Below are 23,814 nucleotides of genomic sequence, written 5' to 3'. Positions count from 1 at the left end.
TCCTCTGTCTCCTCCTCTGTCTCCTCTGTCTCCTCCTCTGTCTCCTCCTCTATCTCCTCCTCTATCTCCTCCTCTGTCTCCTCCTCTGTCTCCTCTGTCTCCTCCTCTATCTCCTCCTCTGTCTCCTCCTCTGTGTCCTCCTCTGTCTCCTCCTCTATCTCCTCCTCTGTCTCCTCTGTCTCCTCCTCTGTGTCCTCCTCTGTCTCCTCCTCTGTCTCCTCCTCTGTCTCCTCTGTGTCCTCCTCTATCTCCTCCTCTGTCTCCTCTATCTCCTCCTGTCTCCTCTGTCTCCTCCTCTATCTCCTCCTCTGCTCTGTCTCCTCTGTCTCCTCCTCTGTCTCCTCCTCTGTCTCCTCCTCTGTCTCCTCCTCTGTCTCCTCTGTGTCCTCCTCTGTGTCCTCCTCTGTGTCCTCCTCTGTGTCCTCTGTCTCCTCCTCTATCTCCTCTGCTCTGTCTCCTCTGTCTCCTCCTCTGTCTCCTCCTCTGTGTCCTCCTCTGTGTCCTCCTCTGTGTCCTCCTCTGTGTCCTCCTCTGTGTCCTCCTCTATCTCCTCCTCTGTCTCCTCTATCTCCTCCTCTGTCTCCTCTGTCTCCTCCTCTATCTCCTCCTCTGTCTCCTCTGTCTCCTCCTCTATCTCCTCCTCTGTCTCCTCTGTCTCCTCCTCTATCTCCTCCTCTGTCTCCTCTGTCTCCTCTATCTCCTCCTCTGTCTCCTCCTCTATCTCCTCCTCTGTCTCCTCCTCTATCTCCTCCTCTGTCTCCTCTATCTCCTCCTCTGTCTCCTCCTCTATCTCCTCCTCTGTCTCCTCCTCTGTCTCCTCTGTCTCCTCCTCTATCTCCTCCTCTGTCTCCTCTATCTCCTCCTCTATCTCCTCCTCTGTCTCCTCCTCTGTCTCCTCCTCTGTCTCCTCCTCTATCTCCTCCTCTATCTCCTCCTCTATCTCCTCCTCTATCTCCTCCTCTGTCTCCTCCTCTATCTCCTCCTCTGTCTCCTCCTCTATCTCCTCCTCTGTCTCCTCTGTCTCCTCCTCTATCTCCTCCTCTGTCTCCTCTGTCTCCTCCTCTATCTCCTCCTCTGTCTCCTCTGTCTCCTCCTCTATCTCCTCCTCTGTCTCCTCTGTCTCCTCCTCTATCTCCTCCTCTGTCTCCTCTGTCTCCTCCTCTATCTCCTCCTCTGTCTCCTCTGTCTCCTCCTCTATCTCCTCCTCTGTCTCCTCTGTCTCCTCCTCTGTCTCCTCTATCTCCTCCTCTGTCTCCTCCTCTATCTCCTCCTCTGTCTCCTCTATCTCCTCCTCTGTCTCCTCCTCTATCTCCTCCTCTGTCTCCTCTATCTCCTCCTCTGTCTCCTCCTCTATCTCCTCCTCTGTCTCCTCCTCTATCTCCTCCTGTCTCCTCTGTCTCCTCCTCTATCTCCTCCTCTGTCTCCTCCTCTATCTCCTCCTCTGTCTCCTCCTCTATCTCCTCCTGTCTCCTCTGTCTCCTCCTCTATCTCCTCCTCTGTCTCCTCCTCTATCTCCTCCTCTGTCTCCTCCTCTATCTCCTCCTGTCTCCTCTATCTCCTCCTCTGTCTCCTCCTCTATCTCCTCCTCTGTCTCCTCCTCTATCTCCTCCTGTCTCCTCTGTCTCCTCCTCTATCTCCTCCTCTGTCTCCAGGTCAACAATCGTCGTTCCAGCAGCAACAGAGATCCTTTGGACCGTCCTCGTCGTCTTCGGTTCTCCTCACCCCCCACCCTCAGGGCCTCCCTGTGTCTCCTCACCCCAGCCTCCCTCCTAAGGTCCCCCCTGGCCCTCCCCACCCTCCACCCGCCCAGCCTCGCCTCCTCCTCAGCCCCCAGCCTCCACAGCCTGGGCCCTCCACCCAGAACCAGAACCAGACCCCCTTCCCCCAGGGCCAGACCAAGGACCGGCCTCTGCTCCTGGAGGAGCAGCCTCTGCTGCTGCAGGACCTCCTGGACCAGGAGCGTCAAGAGCAGCAGCAGCAGAAGCAGATGCAGGTCCTGATCCGACAGAGGTCCGGCTCAGACTCCGTGTTCCCCGGCATGGGTAAGCCCCGCCCACTCCTGCATGGAGGTCTCCTGAAATGGAGCTCCTTCTGAACCTCTGCTTGTGTCCCGCAGACTTCGACTCCATCTCAGACCCCATCATGAAGGCCAAGATGGTGGCTCTGAAGGGCATCAACAAGGTGATGACTCAGGGCAGCCTGGGACTCAACCCCATGGTCATGAACAGGTAGGAACCTGGAGGACGTGTTCCAGACCTTTAGAACCCCAGACAGATCTGGAAGGACGGGTGCTCATTCACCTCAATCACTTTATTCTGCTAGTTCTTTTTGAAAATCACCAAGAACACCTTTTCCAGCAGATCCAGGAGAACCAGAACCTTCCTCCTCCTGGTTCTGGTTCTCCAGGACCGACTCAGCATCCAGAGAGTTTCAGGTTGAACTGCAGGCAGTGTTTCCTCAGAGAGACTGAAATAAATGCAGCAGAAACAGAGAAGAGAGGATCTAGTAGATGGAGATCCATCCAGCATGGAGGAACATCTTCTACTGATGATGAGCAGACGAGAGAGGAAACACGGACATAGAAAACATCTACAGGATGAGGAGATGGCAGGAGCTCCAGAAGAAACCAGCTGGAGGTTCTGGAAGACGTTGGTTTCTCCTGGAGCTCCTAGTCTACCAGAACCTGGATGATGAGGAACGGTTTTGGTTCTTAGATCGTGTTGTTTATAAAACCACAGCATGACTGTGGAAGCCGTCAGCAGGTTCTGGGTTCAGACACTTGAACGTACCTCTTCTGTGTTCTAGGTTCCAGGAGGTTCCAGGGGCCCCGGGTCCTGAGGGGCCTCCTCAGCCTCCACATGTGGTGGGACAGGTATGTAGACCAGCAGCAGCTTTCAGCCCCAGCATGGAGACTCTCTGACCATCTGTTCTCTCCTCAGGACGGGAAGGTGAACCCTCAGCTGGTCAGACCCAGCCCCCCCAGCTTCGGCCCGGGCTTCGTCAGTGAGTCCATCCTCTTCCTCCAGAACATTCAACATGTAGAACCATCCTACACACCTGTATATGCGTGTGCAGTGGTCCCTCACCACATCGCCGTTCACTTTCCACGGTCTCACTGTCACGGATTTTTAAATTGCACGTCTAGTTTTTGTCATTTTGCGTCTCGTTTTTGTCATTTTCTGTCTCATCTTTGTTGTTTTGTATTGTTTTTGTGAACTTGTCTCATTTTTGTAGTTTTGTGTTGTGGTAGTAATTTTGTGTTTTACTTTCTTGTTTTTTTGTCATTTGGTGTCTCATTTTTGTCGGTTTGTGTCTCCTTTTTGTCGCTTAATAAGCATTTTGCTGCCTAAGAAACTGAAAACAATATAAAAAAATCTATAAAGATGTACTGTAACCATGAAACGCAGTAGGACCTCCTCTACTGTCTACTTGATACTGAGAAATGGTCAGAGCAGTAAGTGTTGTGCGCCGTCGTTAAAACAACAGTTGAGCTCATTAGTTCCTGGTAGATGGACCTTTTCCTCCCCCGTCTTCTCTCTGAGTCAGAGCGACACTAAAACAGCTTCATGATCTTCAGTTCCTCACACCAGTGCCTCGGTTTGAAGTTTAAACTCTCACTCTGGTAGAAACCTTGTCCAGTCTGGAGCCCTGAACCTGTAGACGTTTGCTTTGGTCGATTTAATCAGACGAGGTTAAATCGACTAAAGTCAGTCTAAATGTGTTTGATGCGTTCCACTAACGCACTGTCCGATCTCTGCGCCTGAACTTTTGCCAGACGAGTCTCAGCGGCGTCAGTACGAGGAGTGGCTGGGGGAGACGCAGCAGCTCCTGGGGATGCAACAGCGCCTCCTGGAGGAGCAGATCGCCGCCCACCGCAAGACCAAGAAGGCTCTGTCGGCCAAACAGAGAACGGCCAAGAGGGCGGGACGGGCGTTCGCCGAGGAGGACGCCGCCCAGCTGCGCTACATCAGCGAGCAGCAGGGGTCGGTGCAGAAACAGCTGGAGCAGGTACCTCAGCAAACCTGGGAGTAAACACGCTTCTCTCATTTTCTGTCTCCTTAAAAGTTACTAATCATCAAAATCAGACCTAATGAATCTATCAGTAGCTAACGGTAACAGATCAGACCTAATGAATCTATCAGTAGCTAACGGTAACGGATCAGACCTAATGAATCTATCAGTAGCTAACGGTAACGGATCAGACCTAATGAATCTATCAGTAGCTAACGGTAACGGATCAGACCTAATGAATCTATCAGTAGCTAACGGTAACGGATCAGACCTGGTGAATCTATCAGTAGCTAACGGTAACGGATCAGACCTAGTGAATCTATCAGTAGCTAAGGGTAACAGATCAGACCTAATGAATCTATCGGTAGCTAACGGTAACGGATCCGACCTAATGAATCTATCAGTAGCTAACGGTAACGGATCAGACCTAATGAATCTATCAGTAGCTAACGGTAACAGATCCGACCTAATGAATCTATCAGTAGCTAACGGTAACGGATCAGACCTAATGAATCTATCAGTAGCTAACGGTAACGGATCAGACCTAATGAATCTATCAGTAGCTAACGGTAACGGATCAGACCTAATGAATCTATCAGTAGCTAACGGTAACGGATCCGACCTAATGAATCTATCAGTAGCTAACGGTAACGGATCAGACCTAATGAATCTATCAGTAGCTAACGGTAACGGATCCGACCTAATGAATCTATCAGTAGCTAACGGTAACAGATCAGACCTAATGAATCTATCAGTAGCTAACGGTAACAGATCCGACCTAATGAATCTATCAGTAGCTAACGGTAACGGATCCGACCTAATGAATCTATCAGTAGCTAACGGTAACGGATCAGACCTAATGAATCTATCAGTAGCTAACGGTAACGGATCAGACCTAATGAATCTATCAGTAGCTAACGGTAACGGATCAGACCTAATGAATCTATCAGTAGCTAACGGTAACAGATCCGACCTAATGAATCTATCAGTAGCTAACGGTAACAGATCAGACCTAATGAATCTATCAGTAGCTAACGGTAACAGATCCGACCTAATGAATCTATCAGTAGCTAACGGTAACGGATCAGACCTAATGAATCTATCAGTAGCTAACGGTAACAGATCCGACCTAATGAATCTATCAGTAGCTAACGGTAACGGATCAGACCTAATGAATCTATCAGTAGCTAACGGTAACGGATCAGACCTAATGAATCTATCAGTAGCTAACGGTAACGGATCAGACCTAATGAATCCATCTCCTGGTTTCAGATCCGGAAGCAGCAGAAGGACCATGCAGAGCTGATAGACGACTACAGGACCAAACAGCAGCAGCAGAGAGCGTCCCCTATCGTCCCTGCACCCCCCCACAAGCTGCTGGCCATGCAGCCCCACCCGGCCGGCCCCACCCAGCCCCGTGTCCCCCCGGGTTGGACACCAGGTAGTGGGGCTCCGGGAGTGATGGTGCAGAGGATGCCCCCTCACCTGCCCCCTCAGGTGCCCCCCGGCCTGCCCAATGCCCACCAGGGTCCCCCCCGGGGCCCCGCTGGGGGACCCAATGGAGCTGGAGGGGAAGGAGCCACGCCCACACCTCAGGTATCACAGAGGTTTCCTCTCCTGTGGGTTCATTCCTCCCCTTTGTGGGTAAACACAGAAGCTCTGAGGGAGTTTGGGGTCCGTTCTGGATGCTGGATAATCTCCTCCTCCTCCTCCACAGGTGAAGTTCGACGACAACAACCCGTTCAGCGAGGGCTTTCAGGAGAGGGAGAGGAGGGAGAGGCTGAGGGAGCAGCAGGAGAGGCAGAGGGTGCAGCTGATGCAGGAGGTAAAACAGGAACCTCAGAGGCTCTGAGAAGCCTCCATGCCTCGGCCTGCAGCAGGTTTTAGTCAAACCGTGGTTTATAGATCCTAGTATGGTGATGAAGGATTGTCCAGCCGCAGTTTACGCCTACGGAATCACAGGAGTTGGACAGTTCGTAGCACGATGCTAAAGATGCTAATTTGTAGTAGCTTTAATCCATCAATAATCCATGAATCAGTCCAGAGAGATTCCACTGATGTCCGCCTATCTGTCTGTCTGTCTGTCTGTCTGTCTGTGTCTGTCTGTCTGTCTGTCTGTCTGTCTGTCTGTGTCTGTCTGTCTGTCTGTCTGTCTGTCTGTCTGTGTCTGTCTGTCTGTGTCTGTCTGTCTGTCTGTCTGTCTGTCTGTCTGTCTGTCTGTCTGTCTGTCTGTCTGTCTGTCTGTCTGTGTCTGTCTTTCTGTCTGTCTGCATCTGTCTGCCTGTCTGCCTGTCTGTCTCTGTCTGTGTCTCTCTGTATCTGTCTCTCTCTATCTGTCTGTCTGTCTGTATCTGTCTGTCTCTCTGTCTGGTCTAAATCCTTCCAGCTGACCTCTGTTATCTGTCCTCAGGTGGAGCGTCATCGGGCCCTGCAGCAGAGACTGGAGCTGGAGCAGCAGGCCCTCCTGGGGGCTCCCATGGGCCCTGAGTCTGGAGGAGCAGCCATGCCTCTGTCAGGAGCTCGGGTCGGACCGACACCGGGACCAGGACCCGGCCCCAGCGGTCCTACCGGATCAACAGCTGCCCCCGGTGAGGACGGTCTCTCCCAGATGCCCTTCTTCAGCTCTGAGCTGCCCCAGGACTTCCTCCAGTCCCCGCCGGCCCCCAGACCTCAGCTCCAAGGCCCAGGGGGGCCACCTTTCTCCCAGCAGAAGGGCCTCCACGAGGGTTTCAAGGGACCACTCCACCCAGGCTCCCACCCAGCCCCAGACCTGCTCCCCAGGGCCACAGCAGAGTGGGGCAGGGCCCTCCCTGAGCACAGACCCCCTCTGGATGTGGCTCCTTCTAACGTCCAGATGAGGCCGAGGCTGCCGGGCCTTGCCGGGCCCTCAGCCCAGGGGCCCATTCGCCCGGCTGGAGTCAGAGGACTGACCCCCTCCCATCCCCACCGATATAGACACGACTCCTCCTCTTCCCCCCCTCCTTCCCCTGCCCCTCCCCTGGAGGCCCCACCTCCCTCATCCAGCTCTACTCTGACATCATCCCTGACGACAAACCAAAGAAGAAGCGCAGCAGGAAGAGGGATGGAGACGACGCCTCACACTCTGATGACATCACTGCCCCACCCGCCGTCTCAGACGCCTCCTGCTCCACGCCCACTCATGGTGGCATGGACCAATCAGACATGTCCTTCCCTCAGAGCTCCTCTCGCTCCGTTCTGGCTCCGTCGTCTGAGTTGGAGAGGCAGCTGTCGGTCAGCTCTGCAGCCCAGCAGAGAGCCTCTGTCCTGGGCATGGAGGGCCAGAGAGGGCCCCTGTGTGCAGCTCGCCTGGAGGTCAAGGTTCGTAGCAGTACTGGTAGTAGCATTACTCTGTAGTAGTACTGATAGTAGTACTGTGCTAGTATTAGTACTCGGTAATCTTGACAGTATCGTAGCAGCAGCCTGTAGTAATCCTATGGCTGTACTGTACTATTGTAATACTGCAGTTCTCAGGTGTGTTTTTGTGGTTGTCCTGCAGGAGGAGCGTGAGGAAGGTGGGGTGTGTGGGGCAGGTGTGGTAAAGGTGGAGGAGGGCGGAGTCGAGAGCTTCTCCTCCCCCTCCCCTCCTCAGGGTGGTGACGGGGGGAAAGAGCTGCTCCGACACCTGCTGAAAGACACCTCCCCCGCCACCACGCCCTCTCCCACCGGCCAGGCTCCACCCACCGGCCAGGCTCCACCCATGGCCCGTTTCCAGCTGTCCAATGACAGCATGCAGTCTGAGGATGAGGACAGACCTGGTTCCCATGGAAACATGGTGAGAAGGTTTATTGTTTTCCGTTGTTTGGCCGCAGTGTGTCACTCCTGGAATAACACCTGTAGGTCACATGATTCTACAGAGCATTGGTGTTGGTGTCCTCTGACCAGGTGATGTGTGTCCTCCAGGTGAGCAGGGACAGTCCTGGTCCAGATCTTCTCGACCCCTCTGGCAGGAAGAAGGCTCAGCGCTGTAAGAGGCCGGCCCGACCCGACAAAGACAAAGCTCCTCCCAAATACAAGAGGAGGAAGAAGGAGGAGGAGGAGAAGGCCATCCACTCCTCCTCCTCCTCTGACCCGCTGATGACACACCTCCGACAGGTAGAGCTCCGCCTCCTCTGGTTCTGTAGCCTGAAGCAGCATAGTCACCCTGGTTGTTTCTACAAACAGAGACAGTGCAGTTTCAGGTCCAGTCTTAGTTGAATAGTTGTCTCCTGTTTTATGGATTTGTGGACAGGTGTGTCTTGGCAGGTTACATGTTGACTAATGATGGACCTGTTCCTCCTCAGCTGTCTGTGCTGCCGCTCATGGAACCGGTTCTAGGGGTGGACCTGAGTCTGTTCCCCCCGTACGGCAGCTCCTCCCTGGGCAGCGACTCCAGACTGACTGGCTCCTTCGGCAACGCCTCCTTGGACGGAGTCACCGACTACTACTCCCAGCTCATATACAAGGTACTTACTGCACTACACTGCTACTCCAGTGCTACTACAGTCCTACTCCCAGCTCATATAGGAGGTGCTATACATATTGAATTTCGGGGATAAATAAAGTTGTTGTATTGTACTACTCCTGTCCTGTCTCTGTCTCCCAGCAGAACAACCTCAGTAACCCCCCCACCCCTCCGGCCTCCCTGCCCCCCACTCCTCCCCCAGTGGCCCGGCAGAAGCTGGTGAACGGGTTCGCGTCCACGGACGAGCTGGACAGGAAGGACCTGACCGACCAGGACGGTGAGCGGCGCGTTCACCCTCGGCTTCGTCTGACAGGCTCAGACTGCGGTTTGCCTGTCAGACGGTCAGAGGGCTGTTGGCTTAGTTCTGATTCTGTTCTCACCTCAGGGAAAGGTACGTCGGCGCTGAAGCAGAAAGGGGAGGAGCTTATGGCTCTAAACCACACCTCCAAGACCGTAGACGTCCCGGCCTCCTTGCCGACCCCCCCACATAACAACCAGGAGGAGCTCCGGTAAGCCCCGCCCCCTCTAAGCACACCTGTTCTCTCCCGGTGGTGCCACTCTGACTCGTCTTTCTTCTTCGTTGGTTTTCCTCTGCAGGGCTCAGGACTCGTCGGAGCGCGGCAGCCCCGACGGCTTCGTCCCGTCCTCGTCTCCAGAGAGCGTAGCGGACATGGAGGTCAGCAGGTACCCCGACCTGTCCTTCATCAAGCTGGAGCCACCCTCGCCCTGCCCATCGCCTACGTTACCCATCATGCCCTGCGCCTGGGGCAAAGGTCAGTTGGCAGAGTGGCGTCACACCTGACCGTTTGCTGTTTCCTGTCTGTTGTTGACTGTTTCCTGTGGGTGTGTCCAGGCTCTGCAGTCAAACAGGAAGTGAAGGTGGAGCCGATTCATCATGGCCGTCCTTCCTGCTCCAACACCGACCTGGTTACCATAGCGATCACCCTCACCCCCGTTGCAGCTCAGGTAAACCTCTCTCTCTGTCTGCCGGGTCATGAGTAGCCCCTGTCTCCTGATGACATCATGTGGCGCTGTGTTTTCAGAGTGTAGCAGGTGTGATGGCGGCGGTGGCGGAGCTGCTGAGGGTCCCCATTCCTGTCGACTACCGGCTAAGCCGAGCAGCGGGCCCCGAGCAGAGCTCTCTGGCTCTGCTGGCCGGGGTACGAGTACCGCTGCCACAGGTGAGTCCGATGCTTCTGATGACGTACCCCTCATAACCCTCTGTGACTGGTCAAAACCGATCATGACGGTGGATGGTCATCAGTGTTAGTGTTAGCATCAGGTTAGCATAGTAGCATCACACTGAGCTGATTTGCATTGCACCGAGCAGGTTAGCTTGTTAGCATCCGTCTGTGCATGTTAGCTTCCAGTCATACAAGTTGGTCGTTTTGAATATGTTTGCTGATCAGTACATCCAGAAAATCTAACTCTGACTGTTTGATATTTGCAGGTTTCAACAGGAAACAGACAACAGAGACCTGCAGCTGCAGCCGCAAACACAGGTCACACACACACACACACACACACACACACACTGTGTCTTTCCTCACTCTCATTTGTCCCTTTATGTTTAAACGCTGTGTGTTTCTTCAGGTGTCAGGATGGACTACATCCAACATGGCAGTGCTGCTGCTGCTGCCAGGCCTCAGTGCTGCAGCTATTGCAAGGTGCTGCTGGGAAACGGAGTCCGTATAGTCAAGGAGCTCAAACAGGTGGGACCAAGTAGAGGAGTGTTTGTACTAAAGTGAAAGTACAGAGATCAGACAGGTAGTCAGTGTGTGTGTGTATGTATGTGTGTGTATGTGTGTTACAGGAGGGCCGACCCAGCCTGGTGTTCTGCAGTCCAAACTGCTCTTCTCTCTACACAGCAGACGTACACAGCAGGTCAGCAGGAAACAAGGTGAGAGTTCACGTCTGATCAGGTTATTGATTATCAACGAGAAGTGGGTTCAGTCCAGGTGCAGGGATCCTGTGGTTTAGTCTGCTGCATCTCCCACAATGCAGTGCTGTAACATGCTCCTGTGTGTGTTGTCAGGCTGCGATGCCCGTCCTGCAGTCTGGCACTGAGCGCCCTCCTGCCAGCAGAGGGCAGCACCAGTACACCAACAACATGTCCTCCATCGCCGTCCACTCCCTCCCCCACACTCCCTCCTCCTCCTCCTCCTCCTCCCCTCCTCTGTCCTTCCCCCCTGCCTCAGCTGTCACCATGGAGACCAGGCCCCGTGTGGACAGCCTCAAGGTGGGCGTGGTTACTGACATGCTCACAGGTGACACTGAAGATGACCTGGGTTTTAATCAGGTGATCGACTCTGTTTGTGCAACAGGTGAAGGTGAAGCTGAAGCCCCGCCCCCGGGCGGTCCCAGGTGGAGAGGACTCTCAGTCACCTCGTCATGGGAAGAGAATGAAGAGCTGCCGCTGGAGACGCTGGAGTGTCAGCATCACACTGAGCAGGTTAGCATCACACTGAGGATGTTAGCATGTTAGCATCACACTGATCAGGTTAGCATGTTAGCATCATAGTGAGGATTAGCATGTTAATATCATGCTACGCAGGTTAGCATCACACTGAGCAGGTTAGCATCACACTGAGCAGGTTAGCATCACACTTAGCAAGTTAGCATGTTAGTATCATGCTACGCAGGCTCTCTCCGAACAATGCAGCTTAGCATGTTAGCATTGTAGTGACCATATTAGCATTGTCCCTTACGTCTTGCAGGGGTCCCTGCATTCCTAATGAGGCGGTTGCCATGCCAACAGAGGAGGAAGTGGACATTCTGTTGAAGAAGCTGGGGGCGTGTCTTCGTCCCGAGCCGCTGCCCAAAGACCAGCGGAGGTGCTGCTTCTGTCACCAGCAGGGCGATGGACAGACGGACGGACCAGCCAGACTGCTGAACCTGGACCTGGACCTGTGGGTGAGTGAGCCGCCCTGTCAGAGCCGCAGACACCTGGCGGGGTTCTGGACCAAGCTGACCCGGCTGTCTGTGTCTCAGGTGCATCTGAACTGCGCTCTGTGGTCCAGCGAGGTGTACGAGACCCAGGCCGGCGCCCTCATCAACGTGGAGCTGGCTCTGAGGCGAGGTCTGACGCTGCGCTGCGCCTACTGCCAGCAAACCGGAGCCACCAGCGGCTGCAACCGCCTGCGCTGCACCAACACCTACCACTTCACCTGCGCCCTGCAGGCCCACTGCACCTTCTTCAAGGTAACACGCTGCCGTGCACGATCTGCTGGCCACCCTCTGTCAGCTGGTCTCATTTTGATCTAAAGTCCTGCAGCTCTGTGGAACCAGAACAACATGGAGGAGAGAGAACTCAGAGAATGGTGGAAATCAGAGAACCTAAGAAAACAAGCTGTTTATTACATTTATTATACAAAAATGAAAAACCAAAAACTGTGATCAGCATGTTTCAGAGATGTTCCTGGAGACATGGAGCCTCCACATACTGGAGATGTTTAACCATCTAGTTCCATCCTCTCTGCTCTGAGGAAACACTGCCTGCAGTTCACCTGAAGTCATGGACCATCAGCTGTTCTGAGAATGTGGTTTAAGCTTTCAGGTTTTCAGGGTCACAGGGTTGAAGTGTTGCGAAGTTACTATAACACAGTTTGACAAAATCACCATTGCTGTTCTCTGAGGAGACGTTTCCTGAGTCCAAATCATCCTTCCTGTGTCCACACGTCCACAAAGACCCATTAATGTATGAGCTCTCTCTCCTCGTGCTCCAGGAGAACAGATGATTCATTAAATGTTTGTAGAGGATCTTCACCATCCACACCGTCAGAGCTCAGCTTTAGAAACAAGTCTATTCACCTCATGCTTGTGCCAAAAAAATAAAATAATGGGATCACTGCAGCACTGAAAGAAACACACCAGATACACGTATGATACACTCCAAATACACAGTTGGAGTAAGACTGTAGGAGTAAGTTACACACACCTACTGACTGTCTGCTCCTCCCCGTGTCCTCCAGGATAAGACGATGCTGTGTCACCTCCATAAGCCCAGGACAGTTCCTCTGAGCGGGGACAGGTCCTCCAGCGGGTCCCCATCCTCCACCCCTGGTCCGACCCCCGACCCGGCGGCGTCCTCTGGTCCGTACAACTCGGAGCTGCGGTGCTTCTCCGTGTTCCGCCGGGTGTTCGTGCAGCGGGACGAGGCGCGTCAGATCGCCGCCGTGGTGCAGCGCGGCGAGCGGCAGCACACCTTCCGGGTCGGCAGCCTGCTGTTCCGCGCCGTCGGCAGGCTCCTCCCACATCAGATGAGCAGCTTCCACAACGAGACCGCCATCTTCCCCGTCGGTTACCACGCCAACCGCATCTACTGGAGCATGCGCCACAACAACAGGTAAACATCAGCGTCGTGCTGGAGGAAGCAAACGCAGAATCACTCAGACAAGCCAAAGTCAGCCTGAAATGAGTCGTTACCGGGATCAGTCCAGGACATCTGGGCTCAACGTGTTTGAAAATAATCCTTCTCTTTTCAAGTTTTCTGATCTATAGTGATCAATAATAGGTATTGATTGGGTCAGCTTCCACATCAATGGCAGCATTTTCATTCCATGTTTCTGTGCTGTTTACTAGCCCTACTCTGCTACTCCATGCTAATGTAGAAGCTAGGTGTTTAGCTAGCTGCTACTGCTGATCACTGATGGAAACAGTCCAAAGAATGAGTCTGATCTGATAACCAGGGTGGTAACCAGGGTGGTGGTCCAGGTCTAAACCGGGGTGGTGGTCCAGGTCTAAACCAGGGTGGTGGTTCCAGGTCTAAACCGGGGTGGTGGTTCCAGGTCTAAACCGGGGTGGTGGGTCCAGGTCTAAACCGGGGTGGTGGTTCCAGGTCTAAACCGGGGTGGTGGTTCCAGGTCTAAACCGGGGTGGTGGTTCCAGGTCTAAACCGGGGTGGTCGGTTCCAGGTCTAAACCGGGGTGGTGGTCCAGGTCTAAACCTGGGTGGTGGTCCAGGTCTAAACCGGGGTGGTCGGTTCCAGGTCTAAACCGGGGTGGTGGTTCCAGGTCTAAACCGGGGTGGTGGTCCAGGTCTAAACCGGGGTGGTGGTTCCAGGTCTAAACCGGGGTGGTGGTCCAGGTCTAAACCGGGGTGGTGGTTCCAGGTCTAAACCGGGGTGGTGGTTCCAGGTCTAAACCGGGGTGGTGGTTCCAGGTCTAAACCGGGGTGGTGGTTCCAGGTCTAAACCGGGGTGGTCGGTTCCAGGTCTAAACCGGGGTGGTCGGTTCCAGGTCTAAACCGGGGTGGTGGTCCAGGTCTAAACCGGGGTGGTCGGTTCCAGGTCTAAACCGGGGTGGTTCCAGGTCTAAACCGGGGTGGTGGTCCAGGTCTAAACCGGGGTGGTGGTCCAGGTCTAAACCGGGGTGGTGGTCCAGGTCTAAACCGGGGTGGTCGGTTCCAGGTCTAAACCGGGGGTCGGTTCCAGGTCTAAACCGGGGTGGTGGTTCCAGGTCTAAACCGGGGTGGTGGTCCAGGTCTAAACCGGGGTGGTGGTCCAGGTCTAAACCGGGGTGGTGGTCCAGGTCTAAACCGGGGTGGTCGGTTCCAGGTCTAAACCGGGGTGGTGGGTTCCAGGTCTAAACCGGGGTGGTGGTTCCAGGTCTAAAACCGGGGTGGTCGGTTCCAGGTCTAAACCGGGGTGGTGGTTCCAGGTCTAAACCGGGGTGGTCGGGTTCCAGGTCTAAAACCGGGGTGGTGGTTCCAGGTCCTAAACCGGGGTGGTGGTTCCAGGTCTAAAACCGGGGTGGTGGTCCAGGTCTAAACCGGGGTGGTGGTCCAGGTCTAAACCGGGGTGGTGGTCCAGGTCTAAACCGGGGTGGTGGTTCCAGGTCTAAACCGGGGTGGTGGTTCCAGGTCTAAACCGGGGTGGTGCGGTTCCAGGTCTAAACCGGGGTGGTCGGTTCCAGGTCTAAACCGGGGTGGTGGTTCCAGGTCTAAACCGGGGTGGTGGTCCAGGTCTAAACCGGGGTGGTCGGTCCAGGTCTAAACCGGGGTGGTGGTCCAGGTCTAAACCGGGGTGGTGGTTCCAGGTCTAAACCGGGGTGGTGGTTCCAGGTCTAACCGGGGTGGTGGTTCCAGGTCTAAACCGGGGTGGTGGTTCCAGGTCTAAACCGGGGTGGTGGTCCAGGTCTAAACCGGGGTGGTGGTTCCAGGTCTAAACCGGGGTGGTGGTTCCAGGTCTAAACCGGGGTGGTGGTTCCAGGTCTAAACCGGGGTGGTGGTTCCAGGTCTAAACCGGGGTGGTGGTTCCAGGTCTAAACCGGGGTGGTGGTTCCAGGTCTAAACCGGGGTGGTGGTTCCAGGTCTAAACCGGGGTGGTGGTTCCAGGTCTAAACCGGGGTGGTGGTTCCAGGTCTAAACCGGGGTGGTGGGTCCAGGTCTAAACCGGGGTGGTGGGTCCAGGTCTAAACCGGGGTGGTGGGTCCAGGTCTAAACCGGGGTGGTGGGTCCAGGTCTAAACTGGGGTGGTGGTTCCAGGTCTAAACTGGGGTGGTGGTCCAGGTCTAAACCGGGGTGGTGGTTCCAGGTCTAAACCGGGGTGGTGGTTCCAGGTCTAAACCGGGGTGGTGGTCCAGGTCTAAACTGGGGTGGTGGTCCAGGTCTAAACCAGGGTGGTGGTTCCAGAGAGGACCAGGGTCAGTAGCTTTTGCTGACTGAGAGGATCCTTCAGAACGTGGGTTTCTATGGTTACAGGCGCTGTAAGTACATGTGCTACGTGGAGGAGAAGGAGGGCAAGCCGCTGTTCAGGGTGAAGGTGGTGGAGAAGGGACACGACGACCTCATCCTGACCGGACTCACGCCCAAAGGTAAGACTCACCTGGAGGATGGTTCTGGTCCGTTCATTCACAGCGTTTCTCTGACGTTCCTTCATCTTCACTCAGCTGGTTTCCATCACAGGAACCCATAGGAGATTTTCAAAGCACCACACATTGACCGTAACCGTGACAACCAGTGAACACTACATCAGCTGATTGTGATCCTACTACAGATCCACCTCTGAGGACTTATCAGGACTTCAAACTTTATTTATTTGTATCACACTTTTCATGCAGAACAACACAAAGTGCTTTATGAGAATTGAAAACAAAGAAGGCAATACATAAATACAATTAAAAATAGAAATAAACATTTAAAAGAAAAATTATCCATCCAATTATCCATGACTTATCCGTCAGAAATGATCCAAGGAACAGCTGATTAAATTGCGGGGGTGTTTCTAAGCCGCCTGCTACATATTTAGGTCACGTGCTCCAGTATCCGTACATGCAAAACACACGCCTCTATCCATCTATGTTAAATGGACACATTCTATGCTGCTGTTATTTCTGATGACCAATAACTAATAAACTAAAATGTAGCTGCAAGGGGAGGAGGAGGTTTATGGATGTGGTTAAAGAGGACATGAAGGTAGTTGGTGTGAGAGAAGAGGATGCAGCAGACAGGGTTAGATGGAGGCAATTGATTCACTGTGGAGACCCCTGAAGGGAAAAGAAGAAGAAGAAGAACTAATAAACTAATGCTGCATTCCTGACACATGGGGGATGAGCAGCCTTGGAGGAGGACTGCTCTGAGGGATTATTTTTATGACGGTCTTCATACATTTTACTCCATTAGGTGTTATGTTTCTGATGCGCCTCTTTGACAGATTATATTACGTTGAGTTCTACAGAGCTTATGATTGGTCTTCATAACAAAGACACGTTATGATCTAAGCCTTCCTTCCAGACATCCTCTCTGCTTCATGACCTTCATTCCTTCATTTCTACACAGAACCATCAGAACATCAGTGGTTCTGGGATCTTCATCAGTCCACACATCCTATCCTAGATGTTCCTCTACATTCCCAAAGTGTTCCTCTTTGATAGCAGAGGAGTTATTCCTTAAAACATTCCAGAACCTTTTTACAATGTTTTAGGATAGCGTTGTTGGAACGTTCTGCTTTAAAGTCTCTAGAACATTCTCCAGATGTTCTGTTGGGTGTTTATCATCTAACGTTGTCCAGTCTGTTGCTACAACAATGTTCCCAAAACATTCACAGTGTTCCCAGTCAAACGTTGTAAGAACACTAGCTGTAGAAGCTGAGTGGTGCAGTGAGTCCAGCTGTTGTGTGTTCCAGCCGTGTGGGAGCAGATCCTGGAACCAGTGTCCCAGATGAGGTCCTCCACTGGGACTCTGAAGCTCTTCCCAGTTTACCTGAAAGGAGAAGATCTGTTTGGTCTGAGCACATCGGCAGTGACCCGCATCATCGAGTCGGTACGTAGACCTTCACCATGAACATTCATTCCACAAGATCAGATGTTTCTACAAAGATCCACTTCCAGCAGGTTTGTTTGAGTCTGAAGAACATCTGAGGAACCATTAGAGACAAAAACCTGGAAGGTTCTCATCATCACTGATCCTGGATCTGTGATGTTGGACAGCAGCTCAATGACCTGAGATTATGGAGGAGATGAAATATGAAGAACACTGAAGCCATCGTGAAGAGACACACCGGTTGAAAGTTTGATTCAGGTGGAGTTCTGGAGTTTAATGGTTTTCCAGTAGAACTAAGTTCTGTCCACCTGATCTGCTGTCAAACATCACAGATCCTGGTTCAACGATGAGAAATATCAGAAACGTTCAGGTTTTAATCTCTAATGGTTCCTCAGATCTTCTTCAGACTCACGCTTCGAGAACAAAGCTGCTGGAAGTGACACGACTAGAACTTTAAAACATTTAACTCCTCAGAGAGCCTCTAGATGTTCCACTTTGTGACTGAAAGAAACTAATGTGGAACTGTGTGCAGCTCCCTGGAGTGGAGGCCTGTGAGCGCTACACCTTCCGCTTCGGCAGGAACCCTCTGATGGAGTGGCCTCTGGCCTTCAACCCGTCTGGCTCGGCCCGATCAGAACCCAAAGCCTACCAGGCCAAGAGGTGAGACGTTCTCAACACGTTCCTCAGCAGCATGAAGGAAAGTCACTCCAGGACACCTCAGGGTTTTCATGAAGAACACTGATAGAACCTCAGTTACTCCGAAGGTTCCTGGAGTTTGATCTTCATTTAAACAGTTTGTTGGACCTCAGAAAGACTCAGAGAAGAAACGTTTAGCTGCAGAAGGAACGTTTAGCTGCAGGAGGAACGTTTAGCTGCAGGAGGAGCGTTTAGCTTCAGCAGGAGCGTTTAGCTTCAGCAGGAACATTTAGCTGCAGGAGGAGCGTTTAGCTGCAGGAGGAACGTTTAGCTGCAGGAGGAACGTTTAGCTGCAGGAGGAACGTTTAGCTTCAGCAGGAAGGTTTAGCTTCAGAAGGAACGTTTAGCTGCAGGAGGAGCGTTTAGCTGCAGGAGGAACGTTTAGCTGCAGGAGGAACGTTTAGCTGCAGGAGGAACGTTTAGCTTCAGCAGGAACGTTTAGCTGCAGGAGGAACGTTTAGCTGCAGGAGGAACGTTTAGCTGCAGGAGGAGCGTTTAGCTGCAGGAGGAGCGTTTAGCTGCAGGAGGAGCGTTTAGCTGCAGGAGGAGCGTTTAGCTGCAGGAGGAGCGTTTAGCTTCAGGAGGAGCGTTTAGCTTCAGGAGGAACGTTTAGCTTCAGGAGGAGCGTTTAGCTTCAGGAGGAACGTTTAGCTCCAGCAGGAACGTTTAGCTTCAGGAGGAACGTTTAGCTCCAGCAGGAACGTTTAGCTCCAGGAGGAACGTTTAGCTGCAGGAGGAGCGTTTAGCTGCAGGAGGAGCGTTTAGCTGCAGGAGGAGCGTTTAGCTGCAGGAGGAGCGTTTAGCTTCAGGAGGAACGTTTAGCTTCAGGAGGAACGTTTAGCTCCAGCAGGAACGTTTAGCTGCAGGAGGAACGTTTAGCTCCAGCAGGAGCGTTTAGCTGCAGGAGGAACGTTTAGCTCCAGCAGGAGCGTTTAGCTGCAGGAGGAACGTTTAGCTTCAGGAGGAGCGTTTAGCTTCAGGAGGAACGTTTAGCTCCAGCAGGAACGTTTAGCTGCAGGAGGAACGTTTAGCTCCAGCAGGAGCGTTTAGCTGCAGGAGGAACGTTTAGCTTCAGGAGGAGCGTTTAGCTTCAGGAGGAACGTTTAGCTTCAGGAGGAACGTTTAGCTCCAGCAGGAACGTTTAGCTGCAGGAGGAACGTTTAGCTCCAGCAGGAGCGTTTAGCTGCAGGAGGAACGTTTAGCTTCAGGAGGAGCGTTTAGCTTCAGGAGGAACGTTTAGCTTCAGGAGGAACGTTTAGCTCCAGCAGGAACGTTTAGCTGCAGGAGGAACGTTTAGCTCCAGCAGGAGCGTTTAGCTGCAGGAGGAACGTTTAGCTTCAGGAGGAGCGTTTAGCTTCAGGAGGAACGTTTAGCTTCAGGAGGAACGTTTAGCTCCAGCAGGAACGTTTAGCTGCAGGAGGAACGTTTAGCTCCAGCAGGAGCGTTTAGCTGCAGGAGGAGCGTTTAGCTGCAGGAGGAGCGTTTAGCTTCAGGAGGAGCGTTTAGCTTCAGGAGGAACGTTTAGCTTCAGGAGGAACGTTTAGCTGCAGGAGGAGCGTTTAGCTGCAGGAGGAGCGTTTAGCTGCAGGAGGAGCGTTTAGCTTCAGCAGGAACGTTTAGCTGCAGCAGGAACGTTTAGCTCCAGCAGGAACGTTTAGCTTCAGGAGGAACGTTTAGCTCCAGCAGGAACGTTTAGCTTCAGGAGGAACGTTTAGCTGCAGGAGGAGCGTTTAGCTGCAGGAGGAGCGTTTAGCTGCAGGAGGAGCGTTTAGCTTCAGCAGGAACGTTTAGCTGCAGCAGGAACGTTTAGCTGCAGAAGGAACGTTTAGCTTCAGGAGGAACGTTTAGCTTCAGGAGGAACGTTTAGCTTCAGGAGGAGCGTTTAGCTGCAGGAGGAGCGTTTAGCTTCAGGAGGAACGTTTAGCTGCAGAAGGAACGTTTAGCTGCAGGAGGAGCGTTTAGCTGCAGGAGGAGCGTTTAGCTGCAGGAGGAGCGTTTAGCTGCAGGAGGAGCGTTTAGCTTCAGGAGGAGCGTTTAGCTTCAGGAGGAACGTTTAGCTTCAGGAGGAACGTTTAGCTCCAGCAGGAACGTTTAGCTTCAGGAGGAACGTTTAGCTCCAGCAGGAACGTTTAGCTTCAGGAGGAACGTTTAGCTGCAGGAGGAGCGTTTAGCTGCAGGAGGAGCGTTTAGCTGCAGGAGGAGCGTTTAGCTTCAGCAGGAACGTTTAGCTGCAGCAGGAACGTTTAGCTGCAGAAGGAACGTTTAGCTTCAGGAGGAACGTTTAGCTTCAGGAGGAACGTTTAGCTTCAGGAGGAGCGTTTAGCTGCAGGAGGAGCGTTTAGCTTCAGGAGGAACGTTTAGCTCCAGCAGGAACGTTTAGCTTCAGGAGGAACGTTTAGCTGCAGGAGGAGCGTTTAGCTGCAGGAGGAGCGTTTAGCTGCAGGAGGAGCGTTTAGCTTCAGCAGGAACGTTTAGCTGCAGCAGGAACGTTTAGCTGCAGAAGGAACGTTTAGCTGCAGGAGGAACGTTTAGCTTCAGCAGGAGCGTTTAGCTTCAGGAGGAGCGTTTAGCTTCAGGAGGAGCGTTTAGCTTCAGGAGGAGCGTTTAGCTTCAGCAGGAACGTTTAGCTGCAGAAGGAACGTTTAGCTTCAGCAGGAGCGTTTAGCTGCAGGAGGAGCGTTTAGCTGCAGGAGGAACGTTTAGCTTCAGGAGGAGCGTTTAGCTTCAGGAGGAACGTTTAGCTTCAGGAGGAACGTTTAGCTTCAGGAGGAGCGTTTAGCTGCAGGAGGAACGTTTAGCTTCAGGAGGAACGTTTAGCTCCAGCAGGAACGTTTAGCTTCAGGAGGAGCGTTTAGCTGCAGGAGGAGCGTTTAGCTGCAGGAGGAGCGTTTAGCTGCAGGAGGAGCGTTTAGCTTCAGCAGGAACGTTTAGCTGCAGCAGGAACGTTTAGCTGCAGGAGGAACGTTTAGCTGCAGGAGGAACGTTTAGCTTCAGCAGGAGCGTTTAGCTTCAGGAGGAGCGTTTAGCTTCAGGAGGAGCGTTTAGCTTCAGCAGGAACGTTTAGCTGCAGAAGGAACGTTTAGCTTCAGCAGGAACGTTTAGCTGCAGAAGGAATGTTTAGCTTCAGCAGGAGCGTTTAGCTTCAGGAGGAGCGTTTAGCTTCAGCAGGAGCGTTTAGCTTCAGGAGGAGCGTTTAGCTTCAGGAGGAGCGTTTAGCTGCAGGAGGAACGTTTAGCTTCAGAACCAGAGTTAAATGATGAAGGTAGAACTGATCTGCTCACAGGAAGCAGAACCTGTCGATAAACTCACCTGGTTTGTGTGACATTAAACACGTGAGCTTGGCCCACAGTGATTGGTCCAGTCCTTACCTGCTGTGCTCTGACTGGCTCCTCCCCCTCCTCCAGGCCCTACCTGCTGACCAGCATCGCCCCCCGCTGCCAGGGCTCGGTGGGCTCCATCGTGGGTCTGGTTCCCGGCGTCATCTCTCTCGCTCCGGGTGAGTCGGTGGCCGGCGCCCACCAGGGCCGCCACTCCAAGTCCTCTCAGTACCGGCGCATGAAGGCCGAGTGGAAGAGCAACGTGTACCTGGCCCGCTCACGCATCCAGGTGAGACACCTGAGCACGGCTACCTGTAAGCCAGCCACATGAAAGGGGCCGGGGCTGGCAGACAGGTGACCAATCACAGGATTCTTTCTGACATGTCGCTGACACACTATGGAGAACCCCATTGGTTACCATGGCGATATGCAAAAACCTGGAGTTACCTGGATGCACTAACATGGTGTGTGTGTGTGTGTGTGTGTGTGTGTGTGTGTAGGGTCTTGGTCTGTATGCTGCCAGAGACATAGAGAAATGCACCATGGTCATCGAGTACATCGGCACCATCATCAGGAGTGAAGTAGCCAATCGCAAGGAGAGGCTGTATGAGTCACAGGTAACGCACACACAGTTAACACACACACACAGGTAACGCACACACAGTTAACACACACACACAGGTAACGCACACACAGTTAACACACACACACACACACAGGTAACGCACACACAGGTAACACAAAGGTAACACACACACACACACACACACACACACACACACACACAGGTAACACCCACACACAGGTAACACAAAGGTAACACACACACACACACACACACACACACACAGGTAACACCAATAATCGATAGATTGAGTCTCACTGAGCTGATGAGGCAGACGATGGGAGAACGAATGAAGGTGAGCTGTAGTACCTGGATGTTCCACCAGGTGGAGCTCTGAGGTCCAGGAGAGCCTGGCTGTCCAGTGGTGTGTAGGTGATGGATGGTTTTATTATTCAGGAGGAGTTTTAAGGTCCATCTGGATGTTTTTATCCTCTGAGCATCCAGCTGTGAACGGCTGCTGTCCACTCTGACTTCCTGTTTCATTCTGTGAGCAGAACCGTGGCGTGTACATGTTTCGGATCGACAACGACTACGTGATCGACGCCACCATCACCGGAGGACCTGCCAGGTGAGGCCGGTTGGGACCGCTTCAGGTCTGTGTTGGTTGATGAATCGGTCGGCTCACCTGTAAATGACACGACTGTCTGTGATTGGCAGGTACATCAACCACTCGTGTGCTCCCAACTGCATCACTGAGGTGGTGACGGTGGAGAAGGAGAACAAGATCATCATCAGCTCCTGCAGACGCATCCAGAGAGGAGAAGAGGTACCTTCATCAATACGTTACTGATCAATACCTAATCAATGCTTCCTCATCAATACGTCACTAATCAATACCTAATCAATACGTCCTGATCAATATGTCACTGATCAATACCTAATCAATACTTCCTGTTCAGTACGTCACTGATCAATACGTCAGTGAGCAGTACGTCCTGATCAATACATCACTGATCAGTACGTCCTGATCAATACGTCACTAATCAATACTTCCTGTTCAATACGTCACTAATCAATACGTCACTGATCAGTACGTCACTGATCAATACGTCACTGATCAGTACGTCACTGATCAATACGTCACTGATCAGTACGTCACTGATCAATACGTCACTGATCAGTACGTCACTGATCAATACGTCACTGATCAGTACGTCACTGATCAATACGTCACTAATCAATACTTCCTGTTCAATACATCACTAATCAATACGTCCTGATCAATACGTCACTGATCAATACGTCACTAATCAATACGTCACTGATCAGTATGTCCTGATCAGTACGTCCTGATCAGTACGTCCTGTTCAATACGTCACTAATCAATACGTCCTGATCAATACGTCACTGATCAATACGTCACTAATCAATACGTCACTGATCAGTACGTCCTGATCAGTACGTCCTGATCAATACGTCACTAATCAATACTTCCTGTTCAATACGTCACTAATCAATACGTCCTGATCAATACGTCACTAATCAATACGTCACTGATCAGTACGTCCTGATCAGTACGTCCTGTTCAATACATCACTAATCAATACGTCCTGATCAATACGTCACTAATCAATACGTCACTGATCAGTACGTCCTGATCAGTACGTCCTGATCAATACGTCACTGATCAATACTTCCTGTTCAATACGTCACTAATCAATACGTCCTGATCAATACGTCACTAATCAATACGTCACTGATCAGTACGTCACTGATCAATACGTCACTGATCAATACGTCACTGATCAGTACGTCCTGATCAATACGTCACTAATCAGTACGTCCTGATCAATACGTCACTAATCAATACGTCCTGATCAATACGTCACTAATCAATACGTCACTGATCAATACGTCACTAATCAATACGTCCTGATCAATACGTCACTAATCAGTACGTCCTGATCAATACGTCACTAATCAGTACGTCCTGATCAATACGTCACTAATCAGTACGTCCTGATCAATACGTCACTAATCAATACGTCCTGATCAATACGTCACTGATCAATACGTCACTGATCAGTACGTCCTGATCAATACGTCACTGATCAGTACGTCCTGATCAATACGTCACTGATCAGTACGTCCTGATCAATACGTCACTAATCAATACGTCCTGATCAATACGTCACTAATCAATACGTCACTGATCAGTACGTCACTAATCAATACGTCACTGATCAATACGTCACTGATCAGTACGTCACTGATCAATACGTCACTAATCAATACTTCCTGTTCAATACATCACTAATCAATACGTCCTGATCAATACGTCACTGATCAATACGTCACTAATCAATACATCACTGATCAATACGTCACTAATCAATACTTCCTGTTCAATACATCACTAATCAATACGTCCTGATCAATACGTCACTGATCAATACGTCACTAATCAATACATCACTGATCAATACGTCACTAATCAATACTTC

General features: G+C 52.1%; 1 protein-coding gene and 2 long non-coding RNA genes across 8 annotated transcripts in view; 2 read left to right on the top strand and 1 right to left on the bottom strand.

Annotated features, from left to right (window-relative positions):
- LOC110971575 (histone-lysine N-methyltransferase 2C-like) overlaps positions 1-23,814 on the top strand; it is a 91,275-nt gene that overhangs the window by 66,418 nt on the left and 1,043 nt on the right. The window contains 32 exon segments of the mRNA XM_051940474.1: positions 1,653-2,042; positions 2,117-2,228; positions 2,806-2,872; positions 2,940-3,003; positions 3,776-4,008; positions 5,284-5,607; positions 5,729-5,836; positions 6,422-7,027; positions 7,030-7,350; positions 7,529-7,804; positions 7,933-8,124; positions 8,313-8,474; positions 8,615-8,750; positions 8,859-8,982; positions 9,071-9,246; positions 9,327-9,439; positions 9,517-9,654; positions 9,924-9,975; positions 10,067-10,185; positions 10,287-10,373; positions 10,509-10,712; positions 10,798-10,925; positions 11,191-11,386; positions 11,465-11,674; positions 12,445-12,818; positions 15,173-15,285; positions 16,596-16,732; positions 17,265-17,392; positions 20,833-21,034; positions 21,246-21,362; positions 21,865-21,938; positions 22,028-22,136. Coding sequence (XP_051796434.1) covers positions 1,653-2,042; positions 2,117-2,228; positions 2,806-2,872; positions 2,940-3,003; positions 3,776-4,008; positions 5,284-5,607; positions 5,729-5,836; positions 6,422-7,027; positions 7,030-7,350; positions 7,529-7,804; positions 7,933-8,124; positions 8,313-8,474; positions 8,615-8,750; positions 8,859-8,982; positions 9,071-9,246; positions 9,327-9,439; positions 9,517-9,654; positions 9,924-9,975; positions 10,067-10,185; positions 10,287-10,373; positions 10,509-10,712; positions 10,798-10,925; positions 11,191-11,386; positions 11,465-11,674; positions 12,445-12,818; positions 15,173-15,285; positions 16,596-16,732; positions 17,265-17,392; positions 20,833-21,034; positions 21,246-21,362; positions 21,865-21,938; positions 22,028-22,136 — 5,792 coding nt within the window.
- On the bottom strand, positions 4,023-5,262 carry LOC127531292 (uncharacterized). Of its 6 annotated transcripts, none has more exons than XR_007938345.1 (4): positions 4,829-5,262; positions 4,634-4,672; positions 4,400-4,594; positions 4,023-4,282 (listed from the first exon to the last, which is right to left on the bottom strand). It is a non-coding gene; the product is annotated as an uncharacterized LOC127531292 (long non-coding RNA). The 6 variants fall into 6 exon arrangements; XR_007938346.1 differs by lacking the exon at positions 4,634-4,672 and having other exon boundaries at positions 4,829-4,945; positions 5,063-5,262; XR_007938349.1 differs by lacking the exon at positions 4,634-4,672 and having other exon boundaries at positions 4,829-4,945; positions 5,141-5,262.
- Positions 21,369-21,595, top strand: LOC127531293 (uncharacterized). The gene is made up of 2 exons (XR_007938350.1): positions 21,369-21,490; positions 21,562-21,595. It is a non-coding gene; the product is annotated as an uncharacterized LOC127531293 (long non-coding RNA).

Source organism: Acanthochromis polyacanthus, chromosome 20 (genome assembly GCF_021347895.1).
Source record: "Acanthochromis polyacanthus isolate Apoly-LR-REF ecotype Palm Island chromosome 20, KAUST_Apoly_ChrSc, whole genome shotgun sequence".
Taxonomy (NCBI): Eukaryota; Metazoa; Chordata; class Actinopteri; family Pomacentridae; genus Acanthochromis; species Acanthochromis polyacanthus.
Note: the sequence above shows the minus strand (reverse complement) of the source record. Positions and strands in the feature narration are given on the sequence as shown.